The sequence below is a fragment of the Actinia tenebrosa genome, unplaced genomic scaffold (genome assembly GCF_029948245.1).
Source record: "Actinia tenebrosa isolate PJP-AT-01 unplaced genomic scaffold, QUT_ActTen_1.0 PGA_scaffold4__44_contigs__length_22323623, whole genome shotgun sequence".
Classification (NCBI taxonomy): Eukaryota; Metazoa; Cnidaria; class Anthozoa; order Actiniaria; family Actiniidae; genus Actinia; species Actinia tenebrosa.
Genome location: NW_028292581.1, coordinates 10,136,332 through 10,163,706, shown reverse-complemented (window position 1 = coordinate 10,163,706; position 27,375 = coordinate 10,136,332). Strand labels below are relative to the sequence as shown.

The following is a 27,375-nucleotide window of genomic DNA, read 5'->3' as shown; positions in this document are numbered from 1 at the left end:
GAACTCCAAAAACAATCTTGATCATCGAGGTTCCAGAAAAACCGACAGTTAAATCAAATAAAGGTGGTTTTAAACGAAAAGCGCTAAATCCTTTGAAATGCAAATTAGTGGGGTTTATTTTGGATGCGTGGCGAAGCGAGTCGACGTTAGCAGGCCGTGATGGCCTAAAACGAGACATAAGCAGACATAAGCGACCTAGACGGTCTACCAGACGTACAACCAGACAGAAACAAGGACGCTTTCCAGACGGTCTTTCCGCCGTTGCTTTACCAGGAGTGTGTCTGAAGCGTTTTACAAGCCACTGGGTCAATTTGGACCAAAATAAACCGATCAAAACAGAGTTTTTTCACGCGACCGCTCTTTACTACCCGACCCCTTCTACTCTCCAGCACCACATTGAGGCTCAAAATGTGACATTTGCTGGTCGTTTCTCGTGATTCGAGCCTTCTTCTTCGAGAAAGCATCGAGAAATCTTCTTAAATTCTTTAAAAACGATATCAATCTTTAATCATTTTCATTTAAAAGTTTTTGGCTAAAGTATATGCTAAATTTGGTTCATATTGATATGTCTGTATGTGTCCGAACAGGTATTGTTTACACAATAAAAGATCCTTTAAGAATGACGAAGATTTGCCATATTTCTCGATCTTCAAGCCCTAGATACTGGTCTTTTTCTGCTTTCGTGTTAAGAATCTTACAGGGGGTAAGAAATCGTGTATAATAAAGATAAATTTGTTGCACTGAAGTGGTTAGTCATGCAAATTATCATTATGAATTCAACCATTCTGTTGGAAGTTAAGACGAGATGTTATCGAAATAGTTCGACTATAAAACAGAATGGAAATCTTCGTTGAAAAATGTTTCCTATAGTCATTGGCGGTGAAGGTAGAAATGGCTCTAATAAATCTAATACATGACGGCCTATTATGCAAAAACAGATGCTAGCTGAGTGACTCAAAACCGGAAATTTATCAGAAAAATTATTGTACGTGACAGAATGCTTGTCCTAATATACTTCTAAACATCGTTGGAATCAACACAAATACACTCTTATAATTTTTAGGCGCAAAAAACTAATATTCGCGTACGTAATTCGACCAAAAACTCAACGTCCTTTAGGAATCTAGAGCTGTTTACAATGACCTGTCACTCATTTTGATGGACACAAACTCGTGTAAGAGGCAATTATTATTGTACAATTTGAGATGTGATTGGTCGAAAGATTCCGAAGTACATGTCAATTATGGTCTCAGTTTAGACGTGTTTCTGCGCATTTCAAGTTGTTTTCTCTCATGAGAGAGCTACGATGAGGATGGGTCCTAAAAACCTCTGCTATTTACTTCAGAATGACCCAATAATGGCTGGGATTTGAAAAGATAAAGACTGAGGGTCGAAGGATCCGAAAATGGAGAAGAGTATGGCCCCGTCGACGAGTCAGAAGAGAGCGCCAAGTTCATCAGATGCGAATTTGAGTATCGTACTCAGCCTGATGTGCCATACAACTTGTCATAGGCAAGGGGGTGAACCCGAGAAATTTGCCAAGAGAGCTATAGAGTCTTTGGTCAAGAAACTTCGAAAAAAGACCGATGAGTTAGAGTCTTTAATAACTACGATCACTACAAATGGAGCTAAACCGTCCAAGTGTGTTACGATACAAAGAACTTTGGACGGAAGACTACAAGTCTGTGAGCGTAAAGGCTTTCCTCATGTAATTTACGCTAGGTTATGGCGATGGCCAGATATTCAAAAAATGGAAATGAAACACTTGGACTTCTGCCGATATGGTTATGATTTGAAATATGAGAGTGTTTGTGTCAATCCGTACCACTATGAGCGTATTCGTAGCCCAGCCGGTGAGTATCTCTAGCCATCTAGCTTGCCTTTATTTCACATTGATTTTGAATTCATTTGAGGTGAACCCGTGTTGTGGTTTTATGTCCACCTCAGCGTGAGAGATGTGCCTTCGTCTTGATGGAGACACGAACTAAAAGCCTACGGAATAAAATAATATTTGGGACTTATCTTTCACCGCTCTCGAAAGTACAACCCCACTCAATTTTTCCTTTGATAATTTTATTGTAAGGGACCCAAAATCTCCAATTCCTTGGTGTGTGTTTAATTTCGTACGTGTTTCGAAGGTACCCAACTCTTTGTGCCACAACTCCAGCAGGGCACCAAGGCCTGCCCCGTAAATATTAAACGTCAACTTCAAAGCATTTTGGTTTTCCGCTTTCTTTTTAAAGCCGCCACCGAGGTAGAGGCCACTTTTGACCTTTTCCTAGTCGAATTGCTTACGAGATCACGACAGTGTAGTCGGGACATGTCTGAGTAGGCGTCTGAGTCTGGCGTATTTACACCCCTTTGAATCAGCTAGAATTATTTGTCCCGCTCGACTCATTAATTCATGTAGTCGTCGAAGATGAATGCAAATTTTTTGGGAGTGGGCTGTCGTTCCTAAAGCTGCGCAGCTATTGTTTGCACCACAGCTTGAGAGCTATTTTGCATTTGAGATTCGCTCGAGAAGTGCGAGTATTTTATATGTCGTTTTTTCCTATGACCTTGGGCCGTGTGGTTTGACCGCCATGGAAGTCCAACGAGCGTAAATCGGTGGCTAAACTTAGAAAGACTTATTTTGTCTGGGTTTTGTTTAAGTATTATTGTTGGTTAGTGGTCATTGTCTGGCTGGGATAGTTCTCGTCTGAAAACGTCTGAAATGTCGTCTGCAACCCGATTAATTTAACTTTGCAGACGATTCTATTTTTGTATAGGCCTGGGGCGTTAGTTCCGCTTGGTTTTAAGCGCATTTACACCAGAATTTCGCCACAACTTTTGCTTAAACTCCCGAACAAGCAACCCAATTACGTCCTTACATACATAATCTTCATTATTTATATTCGGGAGCCCCGGAGACCCTATTTAGCATACATTAACTTAGAAGTATTCGTTTAAATACGGCCGGAGAAATCCTTCGTTTCGAATGAACATTCAACCTTTCGAGTTATAGTTGTCTTTTCTATCGAAAGTGAATTTGAAAAACCCAAGGTTTTCAAAGAATGCGCTTATGTTTTAAAATAGATTTTTAATTTATACAGTCTTTGTATCCTTAGTATTGCCGATCTTTTAATTCGTAAAAATTTTATGAAGGATTTGCGCTAACTGGTGCACGTTTTTGATGTGAACTCGTAAGCTTACTTTGGTACAAGAAAAAAATGTATAGATTTTCGATTATTGAGAGAAAATTCGAATGATGGCTTCGGTGATAAATCAATATATACTTGAAATGTTGATGGTTTTTACATAAAGATTATCCGTCATATTTAGCCAATGCAATGGTGGGCAACTTCCGGTCACGTAGCAAGCCTGAATAAACCTCGAAAAATTCCTTGAAAACGTGTGAAATTCTATTTATATTTTTTGCCAAAGTGGCGAGGAAAGAAGTTTGGTTAGGAAACGACGTTTTATTTCTTTGTTATCTATTGCATAACACTAACAGCAAACTTACACATACTAAGGAGATGTTTTGCGTGAACGATATCACCCACTTGATTATATAATTAAGGAAAAAAGAGGAAAAATTTTTACTCTATCATGAATAGTTGAGATTTTTCCAATTAAAAATAAATTGTAAAGCTTGAGTTTCTCAACCTTGCACTGAGGTCTTCAGGTATTGTCATGGTGGTAACGTTATTTCATGAAACATGATTTGACCATTTTTTATTTTTCTTGAAATGTGAAGTGGCCATTTTCATTATTTTGCTAGACATGATTTGACTGGTTTATTTTCTGTGAAATGTGATTCATACCCCCCTTTAACACCCTGTTATGTTTGTTTTGTCTAAGTCAAAAATTATGTTCTCAGAAAGATTACGGTGGTTTTTGATATTCTGTGAACTCAGGTAGTTCAACCTATTGTCGTAAAATTGTTTTTTTTACTGCCTCCAGTCATAAATATGAAAGGTTATGATTATTTTAGATTGACAAAAGCAAAAAATCAAATTTCATCATGCAGTTTATAACTGCCGAGTTCGCAGAATATCAAAACCTGGAAATTTAATATTTACCCATTCAAGGACGTGTTGCATATGCTTGCCAAAAGGTTAAGGTTTAAGATCTACTACTCCCCCAAAGACGATCTTTGGAGTAAATTACAAATCGTTTTGGAACTTTTAATCAAACTCTTGAGTCTCAGAAGGGTCAAAGCTTAAGATAACATCTCCTCAAGACAAGCCAAATTCAGGATTTTTAGACAAACTTGATATATATGCTCTTGCTTGTTCTGTTCTACTTGAAGTTGTTTTGTCTTTAGAAGTATTAGCTATTTGTCATAGCTTGATTCAAGCGGTGAGCGCCAAAAACAATTTTCTTGAAGAAAGGCTGTTGTACAAGGCTAAAATCTTGTTATTCAGAAAGTTTAACTTGTTTGGAAGTGGTGATGACTGATGAAAGTGGAATCAAAGTGTTCACCCAAAGCAAAAATTTGAATCGAAAATGAGGTTTAGGCCTTCGTTTGCTTATTTCCCATACATTTTCTATAAAAAAGCCTGACAAAGCTATATTCTAACGCAAATGCAACAAAACATCTTTGTACAATTGAAAATACTGCTTCAAACAAGCATTTTTATCATAGTACATCAGAAAAAACGAAAATTGGGATCAAAATTCATACGAAGGTCTAGTTTTCGGCGCTTTTTGCCATTATTGTCGTTATTGAAAAAAATTTCCTCTTAAACTACTGTTATATACTATTTCTGGATTTACACATGAAGTTAATTGATTTTATAAACTTCGTTGGCCAATAAGGTAATAATATATTGGTGTTTGTGCAGGATAATCACGAATGTCTAGAGCATCATGTTGTGTCTGAAATGCTTAAGTCTGGTGAACCCTTTGACTTGTCTAGTGTTACTAGTGTTACTAGTGTTTTTCTTGCTTAGTGTGTGGTAAATGCATGTATGTTCACCTCCTCTGGAGTAATAGGTCAATATATGATTTAAGTTTAAATGGCCAAATACCTATTGGAAGATGAAACGTTGTCCAAGGCATTTATGCTTTCGAAGGAAGTAGAAAGAAATGTCTGGAAATCGCTTTAGTTAAGTAAGAAGAGAAAATAGTCCTGAATTTCTGAAACATATACAAGTACATTGAAAAAAAATCAATGCATGCTTTCCTTTTAATTTGTCTGCAAGAAATCATCTATAATGAATGATTGCAAGAAATAAATATTTTGCTCAGTCATTTTTTTATATTCTCAAATTAAAATGTTTTTTTTTTCAGTATTCAGATAGTTAGAAATCTTTAAAACACCTAGATATTAAAAATATGCTTTTTATTACTTCAAAAATCTATATTGATCTTTCGTCATCGTTGTCTTCCTTAAGGAAAATTGTTTTGTTTCCTTCTCAGATATTTTAGAAGTCGACATCTTTTCCTTGTACAAAAGTTTGCTTTTATTACACATAATATGACTTTTATTAATATAGCAAACAGCTTAAAGCGTATGTCAAAATATCAATGATTATATCAGCATAAACCATGTGCTTGGTATATATTACATAACAACGTTTGTCAGCTCTAACTTTTGAAGGTCATCAGTCAGCCTTATCTCAAGGTCATGGTTATAATAGGTGTAATTGTCGTTTTATTGCTTGACTAGCTTATATTATAAAGGATTTATTCAGCAATTACTTGCCCAAGCTAGTGTCAAACACAGTAGTTTAAACTTAAATTCAATTCATGTTTGCTTGTCCTTGCGGACAATCAAAAAAATTTTTTGCTGGACCTCTCTGAAAAACTCTGTGATGAGAGTTTCCTGTTTAAACAATCTTATTATTATTAATATTATTATAAAGAGTTCTTAATGAATATGAAAAAAATATTTTCATAAGCGCAACTTGGACCAACAATATTATGTTACCAGTAAATCATATTAATAACAGATTCTTGCAAAGAAATGGCACTTATAGATATATCTAAAAACACATGCATTGATCCTTTATTTATAGCGGATGCAATTCATTTAATTGTTTGCTTGGCAAAGCACAACATGTTATTAAAAATTTAAACTATAATTAACATTTATTTGAAGAGTTGGTAGAGTTTGGTAGGTTGCACCTGTAAGTGTTCCTTTAACGCCATTACTCATCTTGTTGTAAGATGATTATCTGGTGACAAACAGTCTGGTCATGTCAAGTTGATTGTCAATCTTTATAACTATAGAAATAAAACCACTTGTAAAACCATCTCTTAGAATGTAAAGCATGTTATGGAGCTTATTAAAACTTTCTTTATTTGAAACTGATATAAAATGTTAAAATTATTTTGGGTTGTCTTTAGAGGCAATTTTTTATATATTTTTGATTTAAATTCATCACCAAAGTAAACCATTATTGAAATAACGCCAACACATTTGAAGTGGTCATTTATATTGCCTATAATCATGCTCTGTTAAAAAAAAATTTAAATCAACTTAAATTTATTTAAACTTCTTCTCTATACTACTGGTCAGACTGTCAGACCATTTAATATCGCATATTTGAAATAATATTGTTTTAAGCTGCCATATTGTTGTTTGTTCTTAAATATTATTGCTGTCTTCAATTTGTTAAACTAGAAAGAACACCTGCTTTTTAAAAGTAAAACAAGAACCATTTTTCTATTAACAAATTTATTTATAGTTTGTGTTTTTTATTGTTTTACAAATATGATCACTTAAATTTTAGCACTTGCTTGAAGGAAAATAAAATTCTTAAAATATTACTACTTTGAATTTGCTTTTGAATTCTATAAACATCATTAACTGTGCTGTAAACTTGCTGTTAATCTTTAAAAAAAATCCTTTAAGAAGTGTATTAAAAGATCAATTTTACGAATAACAATACGATGGTGTTAATGTTTCCTGACCACCATTGCTTCAGTGTCTGCTCTTTCATGTAGTATTTCAGGTAAAGGTAGAAATGATAAAAAAGGTGTCATAAATTTATTATGAGTTGAATTTTTATTTAACCACATGCTATACAAGAATATGAGTGACAGGTTGAATTTGAGTGATTACATACAGCACCTGAAACCATAACACACCAACAAAAAAATACTTTCAACTTGAAGATAAATAGATTATACATGTGGATTAGAAATGCCATAGAAATTATGAAATAGAAAATAACAAGGTTTAGTTATTTAATGTTTTAACAAATCCCATTTGAACATAATGCATCAGCTGTATCAGGAAGTTAACAGAATCAACATGAAACAACGGCATCAAAGGTGGCAAGTAAACAGTGGTGTAGCAGGAAAATATGTCTTTTACCACTGGGAGTTATTTTGCTGACTCAAATCCAGTGATGCTACATGTAAATAAAGTTTGTAAGGGCTTTTTGAATAGCCTGCATCTGTCAGAGCTCTGGCGATGGCTTTAAAGTTAAGCACCTGCTACTTTTTCTTTTCAATAAGAACCTTCAGTTTCTTGTTTAGAATCAAAGACAGCTAAAATCAGGAAGCATGGGTGGCGTAGCGGTGAGAGCGCTCACCTCTCATTTATGCGAACGAGTCCTGTACTGTTCAGTGTTGTATGTGAGTAGAGTGTCTACATGTAGTTGGTTCTCTCCTGTGCTTTGAGGGTTTTTCTCCAGGTTCTTCCATTTTCCTCCCTCCACAAAAAATCAACTTCTATATTGCAATTTGATCATGGAATGAGGGCCACAGGTTTGTTAGCCACTGGCTATTGCATGCTACCCTCGTAAAAACCACAGACTTGGGCCACTTACTCCAAAACATTCTGAAAGACCCAGTCTGTTTGGTCTGTTTCCTCCCTTGCTTCAAGGGTTTACTTTCCTTGTGTTCTGTAGTTTTGCTCTTGCCACGAAAATCACCATATGACTTGAGAGTTGCATGTGTAGAATATTAAATGTAGCACTAGTGTGTGGTCAATATTGAAAATGGAAAACCAGTTTACTGCGGTTTCCATATTCTATGAACTTGGTAGTTACAAGCTGAGCACTTAAATTTGTTTTTTTCTGCCGTCACTCAAAAATAATCAGTTGATACCTTTTACGTTTTTGATGGGTGGCAGTAAAAAAACAACTTCCAGCAAGCCCTGAAATGTGGGTTGCAGAATATCGAAAATGGCAATAAAAGGAAAAAAAGGGATTTACACCACACCACTAAACTTCTTGTCATGTGTTGAATAACTTGATTTTAGAAATTGTCATTCAGTGCAATTCTTCATCATGCTTATCCACTTTCCATTTTAGTCCATTTTTTTAAATAATCCTAATTTTTTTCTTTTTTTCATCTTCCAGCTTCAAGTTTACCCATTAAATCATTGTCATCAAATTCAGAAAAATCAGAAGATTCTCCCGTTAAAGACCAACACTCCCCTTCTACTGTTGCTACTACCTCTGTATATGAACCTCAACAGTCTTCACACTACGGACCTACGGTTTCAACAAACTCACACCCATCTTCCAATTCCATACCATGTTCAGCAGATCCCTGTCCCATCATTGTTCGCAATTTGCTCTGGCATTCGGTACTACGGCATCAAAGCCCAGAAGCTGATAGTTTCAGCAGAAGGGCAATAGAATCACTAGTGAAAAAACTTAAAAAAAAATACCATGAGCTAGATTCTTTAATTGTTGCAATTACTTCTAAAGGAAGGACAGCATCAAAATGTATCACTGTCCCAAGAACTATGGATGGCAGACTCCAAGTAGGAGAAAAGAAAGATTTTCCTCATGTTATTTATGCCAGATTATGGCGATGGGCTGACGTGCACAAGATGGAGATGAGACATAAAGAATTTTGTCAGTACGGCTATGACCTTAAGCATGAAAAAGTTTGTGTGAATCCTTATCATTATGATAGGGTACAACCTCCTGGTGAGTGTTCTAGCAAGGTTTTATTCTTATTGATTTCTCCTTGTTGTGGAATACATGTATTAAATCATGGATTGGTCCATGGGTAGGAAAGAGGGTAACTTTTGCCCCTCTTTCTTAAGGCCTGTTTACACTTTTTACTGCAGCACAACCACATTTGTTTCATAATAGTTAGTTGATGGGGAATGCTAACTGTTCTACATTTGGTCTGAAGGTAATCAGTGAAGTTAAGCATTTTAAGAACAGAACTACACTTTTGAGTTTAACATACATGTTTTGGTAGTGACCTCTGCCATCACTGGATGTAAGACTAACTGTTTTACATTTACTGCAATTCTAAATATTCTCTGAACTCAGAAAATTATGACATTCATTTTTTGGTCCCATCAATACAAAAACGTAATTTTCTGAACTAAAACCAAATGCAAACTAGAGACTTCAATACTACATGTTGGTGTATCTTTCATTTTGCTTTTGATCTGTAAATTGAGTCTGGGCGATATGCATTCAACCGCCTCCTTGTTGGCTCAATTGGTTGGTCATAGGACTATTGTGTGGGAGGTCATGTTTCAAGCCTCAGCTGGACCAACACTCAAGGTCTTAAAATATCTCAGTAGAAATTGTTGCCATTGCTCTAAAAATATCTGCAAATGGTTAGACCTTTGCCACGGCTTGGATGATAATGAAAAATGTGGTCCCATAAGCTTATCAGTTGTTATTGTCACTTGTCACCATCTCTCAATAAAGATGATTGATTGATTCAATAAAACTCTGATAGACAGCAACAAGAACCAATTTCCAAACTACCTGTTAAAATAGCACATTTTTGATGATTGTTTTCACCAGTGATACTGAAATGTTAATTTTTGATAAATATCAAGCCATAAAAAGACTCATTCTCAAGCCGTTGAAATAAGTCAGTTTCCAGAATAATGAAAATCTCAGAAAATACAAATTGTACGCCAGACATCTTTACCTTGGGCAAAATGTTTTGCAATTTCATTTCATCAGTCATTCCCTAGAGAACAATTTCTTTATTAACAGTTGCACAGGCGGAGAAGACACATTAAAATGGATACAACTCAAACATAAAATCTTATTCCCAAGAGAATGACATGTGGTCTGAAAAATATGGGAAAACATTATGTCCAAATTTAAGAGGCCTATTGCTTCTTATTAGTAGACCTTTAGTAGAGGTTCTGATCAGAGACAAACAAGTTTGATTAATGAGTTTCAATATTAATTCTGCAGATTGGTTTAGAAACTCACTTTATATTTCCTCTGGCAGAACAACAAACGCATCTTCCTCAGGTAAACTAAATTCTAATAGGTCCAGAAATCATGCACATCAATCATTCACCTGATAAGGATAGAATTATCTTACACTTTCTTCCCCCAGAATGTCCTAGAACTTCCTCTTCAGATTTCCTTGCTCTATTGAAGTTCTATTGCTTTTTATGTGGGCTCTGGGTATTTCTTGGATCTGATTAACAGTGACAATAAGCTTCAATCATGTAATTCTAAAACTAACAGGACAGAAGAATTTTAATTACCATAGCTGAAAAGATAATGTTAAAATTAGAAAAATGGTGAAGTTTGAAGAAAATAATGTCAAAAATCTCAAAGATATGAATTTTCAAATTTTCAAGAATCAAGTTTTCTATGCTCCGATCCCATGAAGGTTTTCTTGCAAAAATCACACTTTTCAAAAATCATATCTTTGCAAGTTTTGAAAATATTTTTCTTCTTCTTTAAACTACAAAGTTTGAATAATTTTCACATGCTCTTAATAGCTATAGTGATTATTTTCTGTTTTACTACATTTAAAAATGACTGATATATCATAGAATGCATTCCACAGTTTTACAATAGCGCACTGTACTAGCTGTCTTATGGCAAAGTATTTTATTCTTCCTCTATTTGTTATAATGTATGACAGAAAAGTTAAGAATGATTATATTGAATTTTTTCAATGAAATTTCTTTCTTTTTAGATGATGAAAGGCATTTGCACCTTTCACCAAGATCACAGGTAATGATAGTATACTATTCCAGAATATACATACTAGTTTTCTAGTTCCCTCCCAACTCAATAAATATAAAGTGCTTCCTGCTTAAGACAACAATGACACACTACTTTAGAATTTTTTTCTCTTGGTTTTGTTCTCAGTTAAGTTTGAATGTGCATGACCCCCTCCCCTCCCCTCCCATATTTTTCCAGATGTCCTTTTTATGTGTAAAAAAGGTCTTCATTTTCTGGGATACCTGTGGTCTAGCTTCAGAACAAGCAATAGTATACAGTTCTCAACACTAACATTTTCAGTGTTACTAGTCAATATTATAGCCTAGCAGAGTAATCTAGTAGCCAGCTAGCAAAGTAATCTACTAGTCCAGATAATTAGTAATCTAAAATGTTATTTGCACCATGCCCCTAATCCTTGGTTCCTAACTTAAAATCACACAATGTATATTCCCATTAACCTTTTTAGTGCTTTTTTCTTTGCAGAAATCTGAAAGATCCCCTGAAAGCCACAGTCCCAGAGGAGGAGTTATTTCTCATGCTTACTCTAGAACATCTGAAAGTCACAGCCCTCGTATGGCGGTGGCTCATCCTTTCCCTATGTCACCTGGGAATCAGAAAAGTCCAATCTCTGCAGGCCTATACCATGGACAAATTGTTTTTAAAAGGAAAAGAGAAAGGTAAAACTACATATAGAATATTTTAACGTGCGTAGGAAACTACACTCTTCCTAACCCGAGGGTACCGTGTAGCGGTAGCACACTGCCTCTCACCATTTGATCTGGTTTGATTATTGGACTTGGTATCATTAATTTTGGTTCTCTTATCTTTGTTGTTCAATGGTTTTTCTCTTTAGTATGTTTTTTTGTTTAACTGGCAGTACTCAGTAACACTTTCAGCTGTAATTTTGAGTATAAAGTTAATATGGCTGAACTAGAGCAAAATACCTATATGTACAACTCACCTTCACATAAATGCTGTATAATATAGGATTGGTCAATAATTAGTGTGCTTCCGTTGGGTTTTGGGTGCTACGAGAGGTTGCTGTAGGAGCTAGAGTCAACTCTCACTCTTCCTTCATGCTTCACTCTCACTCTTCCTTCATGCTTCACTCTCACTCTTCCTTCATGCTTCACTCTCACTCTTCCTTCATGCTTCACTCTCACTCTTCCTTCATGCTTCACTCTCACTCTTCCTTCATGCTTCACTCTCACTCTTCCTTCATGCTTCACTCTCACTCTTCCTTCATGCTTCACTCTCACTCTTCCTTCATGCTTCACTCTCACTCTTCCTTCATGCTTCACTCTCACTCTTCCTTCATGCTTCACTCTCACTCTTCCTTCATGCTTCACTCTCACTCTTCCTTCATGCTTCACTCTCACTCTTCCTTCATGCTTCACTCTCACTCTTCCTTCATGCTTCACTCTCACTCTTCCTTCATGCTTTACTCTCACGCTTCCTTCATGCTTCACTCTCACTCTTCCTTCATGCTTCACTTTCACTCTTCCTTCATGCTTCACTCTCACTCTTCCTTCATGCTTCACTTTCATGCTTCCTTCATGCTTAGTGATTCCTGTGTGAGTGTACCCAAAACTGGATGCAAGCATGTTAATCAGTGATCAATCCTTTATTGTCATTTTGGGTGTAATATATGCAATGAATACTGACATAAAGGCATTAACACTCTTAGAATGGAATCTACAAGTTCATCAGCTACGGGATCAAGTGAAGATGACCAAGAAATTGATATTGAATCTTCTGATTCACTTGAACACAAGAGAAGAAAGGTAGACTTGAAGATCAAATTTCAATGTAGGAATAGCAAAAAGGCATCTATAATTATAACTGCTCTTGCCTCTCATCATGAGCTCTGGCCTCTCTCAATGCGACCCAATTTCCACGGGGAAATCCCACGGCGCAAGATGTATTTATTTATTTACTATTTATTCATTTATTTATTCATTTTTTTATTTATTCATTTATTTATTCATTCACTTGTTCATTTGTTCGTTCGTTCGTTCGTTCGTTCGTTCGTTCGTTCGTTCGTTCGTTCGTTCATGTATTTTTATTTTTATTTATTTATTTGTTTATTAACTGTTGTTGTTTTTCCCCAGTTTTCTCCAGAGTTGAGGTATTTTCACAATGATGACAGGAATAGAATATCACAGCAAGATAAATGTAGTTCTTATCAAAAAGAGTAAGTTATAAATTATTCTTTTTACTATGCATATTATATATGTCACTATTAATCGTCAATCCTGAAATTTTGCCAAACGAAAAGGGGCAATTACTTCCTTTATCACATATAGGGCAAAATTACTCAATGCTGATTGGCTAATGAAGGAGAGCTTTTTTCTGTCATTCGCAGGGCTGAATTACTAGATTATGATTGTTAGTTCAGTTGCCTAGCAACGCTTAAGCTCAGTGATTGATGATATTCTTTTGTAAAGGAGAAAACCTTGAAGTATTATTGTCAAAAGTTTGATAGAAGAGAGCAAATGTAATGAAGAAACACGTTTGAATTCTGAATTAAATTATTTTAGGATTAATTTCACTTGTGTTTTCAAGTTTTGAAGTTGCCCTTGTCACGACCTATACTAAATATAAGCATAAAAGAAGCTAGAGTTGACCCCTACTCATTCTTCATGCTGCACTATCATGCTTCCTTCATGCTTCCTTCAGGCTTACCCACCACCAGCTAAAATGAGCCTCATGCTGTCTTTGTTTTCAGAATGCGATGTGCGTTATGCAACTGCTCAAATGATGACAGACTTGGCCAGGGTCACTTGGTTTGTTTTGGTAGGTTAACATCAGTTGTCCACCAGACACACTCGCCAATTGCAGAACAAAGCAAGTTTTTACAGACGTCATCTGGAATCAACGGAACATCTGGTAATAAGATGCTTGTTACAGGCCTTTCTGAAAAATGGCAAAACAGATTAGAGAACATGAGTGAAGGTGATGAGCAAGAAGAAGAGAAGACAATGACTACAGTAGATGAGGATTCCAGAGGCAGCAGTATCCATAATAGGTACTATTAGTATTTTAACACAAGTGAATATAATAATCTGGCACGCTTATTGGTCACAGTTTACATTTTATGTTGTTATTATCACCTACAATTTTGAAAAATGGCGATGAGCCGTTTTCTCCATTATTTATTAATGTTGTCTCCATTATTTATTAAATTTACTTGTGTTAGAAATACTAAAAGAATTATTCACCTCAAGCACAGTATTTGTGAGATACTTAGTTAATGATCATATTTATGAAGTAAAGATAATTGGTTATTAGTCATTGATTTTATTTACTGTATAGAAAAGCAACAATATAATAGCCATGGCAACAGAGCTACCATTTAATACTGTTTGATAAAGGAGTGTTTTGACGAGTATAAAACACGAGGCGCAGCCGAGTGGTTTTAGACCCGATAAAACACGATCTGCAAGTTTATTAAACGGCTTAAAAAACTCATGATGTATGATGCAAGTTTGATGGAGAAAATCCAAGTTAAAGTTTATGCAAATGAAGCCGAATCAAGGGTGCCAGGACAGACGGATTGGGTTTTGAATATGTGTGATTGTTTCAGTTTTATTCGTAGATTATATCGTAATTGATATATGTTTGTTTCTAAATGGATACTAAATAGTGTTCACTTATCTTTAAAAATAAACGTCCTTTCCAGCCAACGGTCTTTCTGGTTTGAATCAGCCGTACGATATGAATATATTGACCACGTCCACCAACGGTCGTCTTTCTGGTTTGAATCAGCTGTACGATATGAATATATTGACCACGTCCGATCCACCAACGGTCTTTCTGGTTTGAATCAGCTGAATGCTCTGTGTATTTACCGCTGCACTCTCCGTGCCAAGCAGCGCCGGCGCCGCTTCGTTAGCGATTACTCACCTTTAAACCTTTAATAAGTTAATCAAATTTACCTTCAGTACAGTAAAATAGACCGGGGTAGGAAAGCAAGAGCGGTTCTTTTGTGCTCTCAGTCTGCTCTGATAATCCAATTATTTTGGCAGTACATAGGGCACTTTGTTTACACAGCGATGACAGATATGACTTTGGCGAACGCAAAACGAACTGCCCGAACCACGGTGCGTTCTTCGTAATACGAACTCGAGGTCAAGTTAGCCAACGATCATTGTGATCGATTTACAAAGTGTGTTATGGTGCGGTTCGTGGGATCATAGTAATGGGTAAGGTAGTGGGTTCCTGAAATACCTTCAAAATCGATAACAAAATAAATGCCCGAAATATTTTTAGATTCTCAAAAAAATAAATGCGCTATCTGGGCCCACTTGTAGCCAACCGATGGAGATATGATATATGATCTGTGATATAGTTAAATATGTATCATCATCTAACTTTCTCTGCACTAGGGAATGTCGATTATTATTGTGTGGGTTCCTGTCTATGTACAAATGGCTTTTTATCTAGCAGGGTTTGCTTTCGATTTCCCATTTGATTTGTTCCTATGATCTATTTGCGATTACTTTACCGGCTATTGAAAAATGTACGTTACACTGAGGCACAGACGGGCCTGTTCTCGAGGACGGGTCTGTCATCGAGAGAGTGTCGTATTACGAAGAACGAACCGTGGTTTGGGCAGTTCATTTTGCGTTCGCCAAAGTCATATCTGTCATCGCTGTGTAAACAAAGTGCCCTATGTACTGCCAAAATAATTGGATTATCCGAGCAGACAAGAGCACAAAAGAACCGCTCTTGCTTTCCTACCCCGGTCTATTTTACTGTACTGAAGGTAAATTTGATTAACTTATTAAAGGAGAGTAATCGCTAACGAAGCTACGACGGCGCTGCTTGGCACGGATAGTACAGCGGTAAATACACAGAGCGTTGAGCTGATTCAAACCAGAAAGACCGTTGGTGGACGTGGTAAATATATTCATATTGTACGGCTGATTCGAACCAGAAAGACCGTTGGATGGAAAGATAAGTGAACACTATTTAGTATCCATTTAGAAACAAACATATATCAATGCAATGAGAAATCTACGAATAAAACTGAAACAATCACACATATTTAAAACCCAATCCGTCTGTCTTAGCGCCCTTGGCCGAATCTATATCAAAATTTGATATAATTAAATATATTATAATTAATATATTTAATATAAAACCCCCTCATGGTCATGATTTCTATTATGTTTCCATCATGAATTATTAATGAGTTTTTTAATGCCTTTTATAGGTTTCTATCAATTTTTCCATACCCTTGCATAATAATGGAGATTTGTACTCTTTATGGCCCCTTCATTCTATCCCCTTTAAAAAATGCCTTGTAAATAGTAAAAAGCAATACAATACGATAAATTTTATTTAAAAAGGGTGACCCACGTAATAACCCAGTGAGTTATCTAAAAATAGAATAAAACATAAGTAATAAAAGGTATTAATATGAAGCTTCCATTTTTCTAGTCCCAAAACACCTAATGGCATCACAAGTGTTGGATTCAAGGTAGAACAGCAGCTGTCTGATCTGTGTGATGCATCTGGGCGTGTGTGGGTGCATGAAAAGTGTGCCACGTGGACCCTCTCCTCTATTGCTTCAAGTTCCCCATCAGGGTTGACAGTGGACATAACAAATCAAATATTAACCAAGGTAAAGAATATCAAAGCAAAATGGCTTTGCTGTCTCCTAAATTCCTATTGGATTATCAATTAACAGCCACTTTAATTTATGGAACCATCCCAAGTTTTATTTTTATGTTATGATCATGATACATACATACTTACATACATACTTTATTGAATGCTCCTAAAAAGGCTTTTCAACAGCAATTTACAATAAAAATGGTGAAAATAGATTATTACATTGAGAAAAATTGATACAGGGCATCATTGCCAAGTCCTACCCAGAGACATTACATCGCACTGACGCTAAACTTACAACTACTAAATTTACTACAGAATAACTAACTAATTCAAACTGATTAGAGCTGTACTCCAGGGGCAGCAATCCCCTGTATAGCAGCTGTCAGAGATAGTAATAATGATAATAATGGGGTTCTTGTATAGCACATTTCACATTGTCTCAATGCGCTTTACATTTATGAGCAGTGGAGGACTTTACGGGCTGCATATTATTAAGGCAGCCGTGCAGCTTACAATCATGAGTGATTTGTTAGTACATTAGTGTTATGCCTCCAAATTGGGATAGGCTGTTGAACCGGAAGACAATCCCCTACTCTTACACGAATAATTCAACAGTTTCTTTCATGTCCCCCATTTACTGTTGGTTAGGAAGGGTTGGGAGACAGGGCCTATGGTTTTAAGTCCTTGTCCAAGAAGACTTGAAGGTCTAATCATTTGCAGGTGTAATTACAAGGGCATCACCTTCTCCTCAGTCATTTTAAGACCCTGAGTGTTAGATGAGATACCTACACATGCTTTAGTTTGACCCAGTTGAGCTGCATCACTGCTTTACTTGCGTTGGTGAAAAGCAATAACCAACTGAGTTTCACCAACTGTTATTTCTCTTGAACTCTTGTTCAGAAATGTTATCATTGTGGTGGTTTTGGAGCCAGTATAAAGTGTGAAGCAGATGGCTGTCAAAAACTATATCACTTTCCTTGTGCGATGGCAGCAGGGACTTACCAGGTATTAATCTGTATAGGAAATCGCAAGATCTTGAATACAATTCAGAATTTATAGGTACGAGGAGTGATATTTTGAAAGTTTTCGAAATTGGATGAGCCTTTTAGATACATCAAGAGTATCTATCAATTCCAAATTGTACAAGAAGATTGTGCAACTTTTTGTGTACAGTCAACAAAACTGAGCAAATTAATTGGGACTCTACAGAGTACAATTTGAATGTAATGGGATTTAAATGTAAATCCTCTTGTACAATCAGAATGGAGTAATTTTGTTGAGTGTATTATCAATAGATGTACTCCAAAATTGTTGTCATATATTTTTTAAGAGATTTGAGGTTTTTCTCGATTTTCAAAATGTTTTCATGTCAAATTAAAATTGTTAAGCATGCAATCATGTAGCATGCTTAAAGAAATTAATTACCTAACTAAAGTTTGCAGATTTTTTTCCTGCTTGCAGGGAATCTAACATTTTTGTGTGCTTATTTGAAGGATGTCAAGACTATGAAACTGCACTGTCCAGATCATTTTTCCTTGGTAGCTTCAACAGGTTAGTATTTATTTTCCATCAATTTTTTCCCCAAATCTTGCTTTTTTGTATATTAATACATTCTCCCCCTTTTCCACTTCACTTTTAGTTAGAGAAAAAATGAAAAACAAGTGAGGGGCCATGTTTTTATGCAACAATTTTAGGGGTTCATGAATATTTTTTGTATGGGTTACCAATCAAATCCTACCCTTCAAACCCCTCCCTCCCTGAAAAATGAATAGTCCAGAGTAGTCTGGACACATAACATGCTAAAATAACATTAACATTAATTTTACAAGTCTGGTTTTGACTTTTTTTAGCATATTGTGAAAAGTGCAAGTTAGGTGGAGGTGATCTGTCAGAACTGCTGCTGTGTTCACGTTGTGGGTGCCATTATCATGGCCAATGCTGTAACCCCCCTCTTAGACCAACTGAACAAATTAGAGCTGGATGGGAATGTTTTATGTGCAAGTCATGTCAATCTTGCAGGTAATTTTGTTAATTATTGTTTGTGGGGCAGAAAGAGAAAGTTGAAGTAACAGACTGAGAGAAATGTAGTAGAGAGAATGTAGGAAGGCAAAAACAAAGGAAAAAAGACACTAAGGGAGGATAAATAGAGGGTTGGGGCAAGGAAGAAGTAAGGTATAACAAATGATCAAAAGAAGGAAAGAAGGAAGGAAAGAAGGAAGGAAGGAAAAGAAAGGGGGAAGGAAGGAAGGAAAAAAGGGAGGGAGGAAGGAAGGAAGGAAGGAAGGAAGGGAGGAAGGAAGGAAAGAAAGAAGGGAGGGAGGAAGGAAGGAAGGAAGGAAAGAAGGGAGGGAGGAAGGAAAGAAGGAAGGAAGGGAGAGAGGAAGGAAGGAAGGAAGGAAAGAAGGAAGGAAGTAAGGAAGGCAGGAAGGAAAGAAGTAAGGAAGGCAGGAAGGAAGGGCGGGAGGGAGGGAAGAAGGGAGGAAGGAAGGCAGGCAGGAGGGAGGGAGAGAGGGAGGAAAGAAGGGAGACAAAGTGAATGGCATGGGCAAATGAAAAAAAATGGACGAAGGAAGGAATGAAGAAAAGAAGAATGATACATTGTTTCTTATTAATACATGCATTCCTTACCTACCTTTTTTTACTTAAAGGCAAGTGTCCAGCCTAGAAAAGCTTGTTGTGTGCAGAACATGTAACAAGGCTTGTCACATATTTTGTTGTGAGCTATTATCATCAATGAAAGGGCTGAACTGGAAGTGTGAAGTAAGTGTGTGATGTGTCTATTTATGCTTCTAACCAGTAACCTCATAGTTTTCTAGTGGTGTTAGTAATGTAGCCCTAAAATACAGGTTACCATTCTGTAATTTTATTTAAAATTTGACAAAAAGGGAAATGTTTTGAGAAATTTATATAGTTTCTTGTCAGGGAAAAAAAGTGCTTACAAAATAAAAGGTCCATTTTATGGCTTGTAGTGTTAATTGGCTCCTGTGCATTTGTCAGGCACTTGCTTGTCAACTTGCCCAAAGTTACGATTGGCAACCCTAAGATTTCATGTTTAATGGTGGTGACCTTGCTAACTGCTACTTTCCTCCAAAATCCTGGATCTGCTGTTGCTTATATAGCATAATGGTATATTTTTGCAGCAATGTCGTAAATGCAGGCAGTGTGGGTCAAGGAAAGCAAGTCAGTGGTACATGGACTATTCACTGTGTAATGGATGTTATTACCAGACTCATAAAGCCAATGGATGTCCACTGTGTCACCATCATAATGTACAGGAGAAAGTAGTACAGTGTGACTCTTGTACTAGGTAGGTACAGGTGCTGCTCATGTCTCAATGTTTCAAATTTTAAGAAGCTTGATATTCTATGGAAGATCCTAAGTCAAAGAATGACTTTATCAAGCATCCAGAAATTCATAGAACTGTTGTATGGGACTCTAACGTGCGCTAATACCAACATTCAAAATGCACATGCCCAAATACCAACTGCACACTGAAGTAGATCTGTGGTCACTCATCGAAATGTCTGTAAATATTTTAAGTCAGAGACAAATATTTCAAGTATTATTATGAATCCTGACCTCAATATTAATAGTATTCTTACAATATCTATTGTGTTGCTATTTCTGTTGGACCTACTGATCCCTTTTTGCATTTTTCTTAAGGTGGGTTCATGCTTCATGTGATAACATAACTCAAGAAATCTATGAAAGACTTCAGCTAGACGCCAGGATCATCTATGTGTGCAAACTCTGTAGAGATGAAGTTGAAAGCATCAAAAGAGATTACAAGAAAGAGGTATGACCTTATAGCTGATGCTCTAATAAAATAAATAATACAGCCAAAAAATCAAGATTCGAAATATTGGCCTCACGATGACCAAAAACTAAAGTAGGGCAAATCTTACTGACAGCATGAGAAAAAAAGTACCAATATATATCCAACCCATCCACTAAAGAGAGGATTAGAATTGGCCTTTAAAAGCTTGAGTGTAAGGTTTCCTATTTAAGACAACCATATGACTGTGTACTTCCCTTGAATGCTATTTCTTTGTTCTCTCCTGATAACATTTTAGTAAATGACTGTAGTCCTCTATGGACATAACTGGGACAAATTAATATCATTTTCAAAGGACTAACATGCGTTCTGAAATGGAAAACATGAATAAATTAAAGAAATCCCTCCCTAGTCAGTAGTGTCTAAATGAATCCACCCAGGCAATGAGTATGGACCGAGGGGAAGGAATAATAAAAACCTGTATTTAGGGCCTCTGTCTCCCATGTTTTCTTGTGGGACAGAGATCTTCTTTGACTATATGTAATAAATTTTAAAATTAGTTTAAAAAATTAAACATTAGTTATGAAAATTAGTTATAAAAGTTTTTAACGTTTTGTGGTCAGTTGATTGTCAAGTGCATGCTTTATGAGAGCAACAGCAGGTGCTATGCATCATGCTTCTCCTAACACTTCTCTTATGTTCTCTCAAGCCCATGTTCTTTAATTTATTATTCAATCTATAACATAGTAAGATTTAATTTAATCTTTGAAAATACTAGAATTCTAATGGCTTTTCTTTTTTCTCCTCAGGTCAAGGTTGAACCCATTGAACTGGAACCAGTTTCTGAAGCAACATCGATAATGCTTTCCCTGAGTAAATATAAAGTCTTTCCTGCCGTAGAGAATTACATCGCCACCAAAAAACCCGCGACACACACTACATTCTCATATCTGACCACTGAACCACATCAGTGGTCACGCCTTCATATGACATACTCATTTGAGTATTTGATCATGAAGCAGCATGGAAAGGTACTGCTTTGATTGGCGCAATAATAATTATGCTTATTAATCTTCATGGACTTTTGTGCAGGCACATAATTATCTGAATTATCTCTGATATAGAGACACTTGGAGGTCACTTCCCATCTTAAGGGTAGGTGTCTTATTGCCCGTACTAAAACCCTAGGGCTAATATAGTCTTGGGAATCTCCTTGTGAATCTTCAATATAAAAAGACTCGTTGATACTATATATCAAACTAAATAATTCCATTAATATGGCCACAGGTTCATCTACGGGGTGATTAAATCAAAAATTGAAACTTGGTATCAATATTTTTTCAAGGTTTAATTGGTGAAATATCATGCATATATTATATATTCTATACATAAATATATCTATATTATATTATAATAAATATATTTAACAATGTAAGTCAGCTGTGGCTTACATATTGATCTTGTGATGTAGACATTGTTATTTGTATATTATTCGTCATTGGTATAATTGTTTAAATGTCTTGCCCTCAGAGGCCTTATTGCTTGGCTTTTTGTCAAAGATTTTAACTTTAAATTTGCAATGTCCCCATTGTGTGGGTCCTTTTATTTTGCTTGCTTAGACTATGAAATTAGATAAAAAATTCCCAGCAAAAAAAAAAATCCTTTTCCTAATAGAAAGCCATTACATCAACCTCTGCTATCAAGGCATTTGCTGCATTAATTTTACAAAACACTTTTACTGTAATCATCGTCTTCACTTTCTTGTACAATAGTTGTAAACTAGTAAACATTTCATCATGCATGGAGTGTGAACTTCTTTTCAGTCATAGGTACATTATAGTGTACAAATTGTTTAAATAATTGTGTGTATCGCCTATTTCAAAAAGAAAAAACATTGTCAGTCGGAAATCTGAAATCTCAGAACGAGTAGCATGCTGCAAATTGTAATATATTCACAGCCGAGCAACATAGTATCCTTTTAGATTGGATACATGACTTTCAAGTTAGCTTAGTCTTGATTGCCCATTTTAGATCTCCGATCTACAACATTTTTCTGAAAGATAGGTCACATATATTATATATAGTCATTTTAACCATTTATTAATATTATTGACAAAAAAATTAGGTTTATCAAACATTATTTAATTAGCATTTACTTTATGGTTTGTTCAGCTGTTGTTTCATTTCAATTAATCTGTCGGGAACATAAAACAGTGTGATTTTATCTAGGACTGTGATAACTATTTTTTTACAACTAGTTAGGTCTGTGAAATACTTGGATATATTGGCAAATTACTGGAACTTACTTAAAAATGAAGTCTGACATATATGGCAAATGCTGTTGTTTTTAGCTCAGGTATAATGTTAACCCATTTCATATCACATCATTCTCTTGGGATTGTGTAGTTTCAGAAAATATCCATAACCCTACCATATGGAGGGAATTTGTAAAAGGACCCCCCTACCCCCAGAAACTTCCATTTTCTTCCATACAAAGTCTGCATAATTTTCTTCTTTCTCTGAACCCCCTCCCCTCCAGAATTTCCAATTTCCTCCATGAGTGGAGTATGGATAATTTTCTGGACACAATAAGATTCCTATAATCTTTCAGTTGCATTCATATTATTCATGTGTCTTATCATGCACAACCATTAAACAAAGCTAAGAAATGATACTCTAAGAAATGACACTCTGGTCTGAAATGGGAAAACATTAAAAACCCAGCTTACTTCTAATAATCATGCATCATATCAGTGTAGCCACCACCATCGAAAAACTACCTTAAGCTGTCATGTTTTATATGACAACTATCTTTATTATAATAATTGAACTATATCTGTCTGATTTTTCAAAGTGTCAAAAATGTCCGCTTGATGATTTTCTCTTCAAACAACCTCATATTATTTTTCAAAGGACAACTTTGAATTAAGCTCCATCTTTTGTACGACAATTTCTAAATGCTATTTTTTATATCCAGCAATAGTTAAGTGAGTTTACGAAAATCTAGTACTAGCAGTTAATACTGTTTCTTACATGCAACATCTGAAAAAAATATTTTAAACCAGTTTATTAAGATGGACCTTTTAATGAAAGACACAGTATATCAATATGAAAAAAATTAGACTCTGGCTTTATATTTATCTTATATTAAAGAATGTAAAATATTAAAAAATTACAATAAATAAGTTATCTACACATTCACATTACTTTGCTAAATGTAAATCATTAAAATAATTCCAAATCTATTGCAAAGTAATTCAATTCATCTTCAGAATCAATCTTCAATAACTTGACTTCATTTAACATTGTTAAGTTATTAATAATTATTATTAAATGCAAATCAAGTTGTTTATATTTCATATGCTTTAAAATGTCCTTATATTTGGGTTATTGTTAATCCAAATAATCGCTATTTTTAACACAGCTGTAGAACGATTTATATTGAAAAACCAAAAGAATGGTGGTCATATTATACCCTAGCTAGCTCATATTATTCTTTTTTTCTGCCGTGCTGCAGGCAGAGCCTCCTTTTTAGAGTCGGATCGGATCGGATCAAAATATTTGAATTTTATTTGAATTATTGAAATATTTGATTTGATAGCCTTCATTTTGTGAATATTTCATTTGATGGGCTACATACCTTTCTCAAGACACGTTCGTGCCCTCTTTTTAACGGTGAACCAGTCATATTATTAAATAAAAAAATTCAAATAAAATTCAAATATTCTGATCCAATCCAATCCGATCATATCTAACTTTTATACCTGCCTTGCCAGCAGGGTATGTTTTTCCTTGCATTGCTCTTTAATACTAGTCTTAAGAAAAGATTATAATTTATCATTGGCTCGACCATTTTCAGAAACCTCTTTCAAAATCTCTAATTATTGCAATAGTCTCAATAATAATTATATTGGGTTGTTATATTTATTTAAACTCATACCTTGATATCAATTTCTTGTGCTACTTTAATATGTACATTACAGTAATAAAACAATGGACCCACTCAGCTTGGGCGTAATGTTTTCCCATTTCAGACCACTTCCATTTTTGAAATGTTTGTTTGCGTCACATCCAATATCTCGACAATCACAATACTAATATTACATCTAGTGAATAAAAGTATAACACTTTATATAATGTGGTCAAAAAAGAGAACATGCTTATAACACCCAAGCTGAATAAGTCGTCTGTTTAATAAGCCAAAAGTGAAAAACAGCTATTTTTTACAGTACATCTTTTATATTTAGTTTAGCATTTAGACATTTATTTTCATAAACATGCGAATTTGGTAGCGGCGAGCTGCATGCTGAAATGTGGTTTTTTTGCTGCTGTCAATTAAAAAATAATCAGTGGGTACCTTGCATATATTTGACTGGCCGCAGCCAAAAACCAAATGCCAATGGGCAAATTGCAACCTCAGAGTTCGCATGATTATGAAAATAGCAGTTCTATAGAATGATACAGATAACCAGTGGTCATGTATATTCAGCTTATCACAGATGCAGGCATCTAGCATCAATACAAGACACTTCAGTTCTGAAAGTTTATGCAAATCTATTTTTATCAGATACGCAAGACATTTTTGTATTCTTAAGTTTTGCTTAATAGCTTCTAGTTTGTTTTTCTATCAGGTTTTTGTTGTTGTTGTTAGTTTTACCTTTTTTAGTTCCCTCCCTCATGATTACAAACAAAAAGAGCTAGCAATTCGTATTAGATTTTGAGGAAGAATTGCCTTGTATTTATGGTTTGAATTGTGGCAAGATGCACGTCACTTATAGTTAGCTGGTATATAGAGACCACTAACAATACACCTAATCGAGATTTATAGTGGTCAATTTGAATAACTATTGTTCTGGACTGTTATAGCCTTGTGTTCACATAGAAACATTTTCACATGTATGAGAGGCCAGTCAGTCCAGAATTGTTTTACAATTATTGGTTGCCATATTTTGATTTGGTGTAAACACATGAAAATGTACTAAAAGTGTAAACTACTCAACAATAAATTGTACAAAATGCTTATAGCTCTAATTAGAAAGTTCTTTTTGATAAGTTTATTGTGCATACTGGCTAAATCTTACCTGATGCCAATTTGCTTCAGCTAATCTTCATAATAATGCCATAATGCCATGGTTATTAGAGTGATTTTACTTGGCCCATTAAACAAACTTGCATAATTTATGATCAACATTCCAAGTAAAACTAAAAGAAAACAATGGAATTAAGTGTCTACTAATTAAATATGTATTATTATACATTGTACTCACTATCTAAATTCTCACTGGCCAACAACCTACAGATAATTCTAGCTATCAGCATGAGCCAGCATTTTTCCAGTGGTTGATAGTTATCTGTAGGCAGTTATCTTTAAAAACGAGCCTGCATCATAGTAGGTCATCAGAGGAAAGCGGTTATCTGTAGGTTGTTTGTTAAGAATGTATAAATTAACAATAACATTGGTAATTTTCTGGATATCATCAAATTCTCATCCAATAATTGTTTATAACATGGACTATTTATTAATGGGTGAAGTAAAGTCACTCTATCTTTTACCTAACCGTATATTTGACATACTTTTGCTCACCATTCTCGTTTTTTTAATGCTACCTGTGATAGATGACTGTTTTTTTTAAATGTAATTTTCCAGCAAAATTTATCTGTAACAAAAAGTGTGTTTCCCTGAGATGTTGTAAGGTGTATTTAAATTTTCCAAGAATACTTATTGCTTTGAAATTATGAATCAAAGTTAGTTCTATTTTATATCTTGTATATTCTTCAATTACTCAGATGAAACTGTATATTCTTAACTCTTCTGAACTTGACTATATTTATCTATGAACTACTACGTATGAAAATATCTGCCTGAAAAAATGCAAATACAACTTACTACAATATATAAAATTATATACTTATATGACTACTTCAGCTATTTTTGAAACTTGAAAAATGAAATGATTGTCAGAATTATTGTTAAAATTAAGACCTGTTGAGATTGATTGATTGAAAACTAGTGAAAAACAATTGCAATAAAAGTATATCACAACTCATTTATAGTATCTTGAAATTATTCTTTATCCATCAAATATTACTTTTACATGAAGGTGACCCTATTCCTAGGGATGTCTTTTTCCCCTTTCCCAAGGAGACACCAAAAACAAGAGTTAGCCCTAACACAGTAGGATTGCCCTGGCCCTGCCTGTAATTACTGATGCCTAGATAGATATTATATGCAATGTTATTTGGGAGGTTGAGAGTTAAAATCCTTTTGCCAGAGTAACATCAAAGGGCTTGACCTGGATGACCAATAGACCCCTTGCAAGCGTTGTCAAAGGAGCTCAATTTGGAGCTCAAAACAAAAGAATTAAATCTACTAAAAATTGGAAAATTATCGTTATGTCCTTCAAATTAAAATGAATTCCAACGTGCTGTAAAGGCTCTTATACTGTTGCATCCAGTGTTGAATGTGTCCATCCCTGCAAATGTTTTACACAATACCGCAGAAGTAGCAAATTTCATTGTGCAAACCCATCTGCAACGTTGCTGGCAATGGCATAAATGTGGTTGGTCAAAGAATAATTGCAACTTTCTAAGAACTGGCTAGCCTTGCATAGTTTATAGTTTTATTGCAGGAAATGTTATGTGACATCCCTCTAGAACTCTGTTCCTTGCACTGTGGCCCACAATACCTGCTTGCCCAGTGGGGGCATGGCACAGGCTATAGTGAATAACCTCCATTGAATTAAATTATAGCTAGTCCGTTTTTTAAAAAGTAAGGATCATGATATGGAGGAACAAAAAACAAAAAAAAGACTTCAAAAAATTAAACATCAAGAAATTAAACATTTTTGGTTAAATAATTTTAATTTGTCTCTTGATATGAGAAGTCGGATCAATTTGACTGAAATATTTGACCAAAAATCAGAAAACAACTTGTCTAAAGTTGACACAGCTTTTAAATAGAGAAGTGTAATTTTTTTGATATATTAAAAATGATGTTTTCAATAAAAAAATAAATTACATGTTATTTAGTTTCAATACGACTTGGTTCTATGAACTTGAGAAAGCAAATCATACAAAACATAA

General features: G+C 35.1%; 1 protein-coding gene across 1 annotated transcript; it reads left to right on the top strand.

Moving 5' to 3' along the window:
• The first annotated feature begins 1,296 nt into the window (after positions 1–1,296).
• Positions 1,297–23,485, top strand: LOC116307566 (uncharacterized). Its single transcript, XM_031717858.2, has 16 exons — positions 1,297–1,853; positions 8,298–8,876; positions 10,125–10,184; positions 10,867–10,904; positions 11,379–11,572; positions 12,583–12,679; positions 13,007–13,089; positions 13,624–13,923; positions 16,341–16,524; positions 17,418–17,522; positions 18,011–18,068; positions 18,368–18,536; positions 19,166–19,277; positions 19,658–19,824; positions 20,181–20,313; positions 21,102–23,485. The coding sequence occupies exons 1-16, from the start codon at positions 1,406–1,408 to the stop codon at positions 21,333–21,335; spliced, it is 2,961 nt and encodes a 986-aa protein (XP_031573718.1). The 5' UTR covers positions 1,297–1,405; the 3' UTR covers positions 21,336–23,485.
• The last annotated feature ends 3,890 nt before the right edge of the window (positions 23,486–27,375 follow it).

Coding starts and splice junctions, on each gene's coding strand:
- LOC116307566 (XM_031717858.2), top strand. CDS start 1,406: ATGGAGAAGAGTATGGCCCCGTCGACGAGTCAGAAGAGAGCGCCAAGT. Junction 18,069..18,367: donor TTCCTTGGTAGCTTCAACAG/GTTAGTATTTAT, acceptor GACTTTTTTTAG/CATATTGTGAAAAGTGCAAG. Junction 20,314..21,101: donor AAAGAGATTACAAGAAAGAG/GTATGACCTTAT, acceptor TTTTCTCCTCAG/GTCAAGGTTGAACCCATTGA.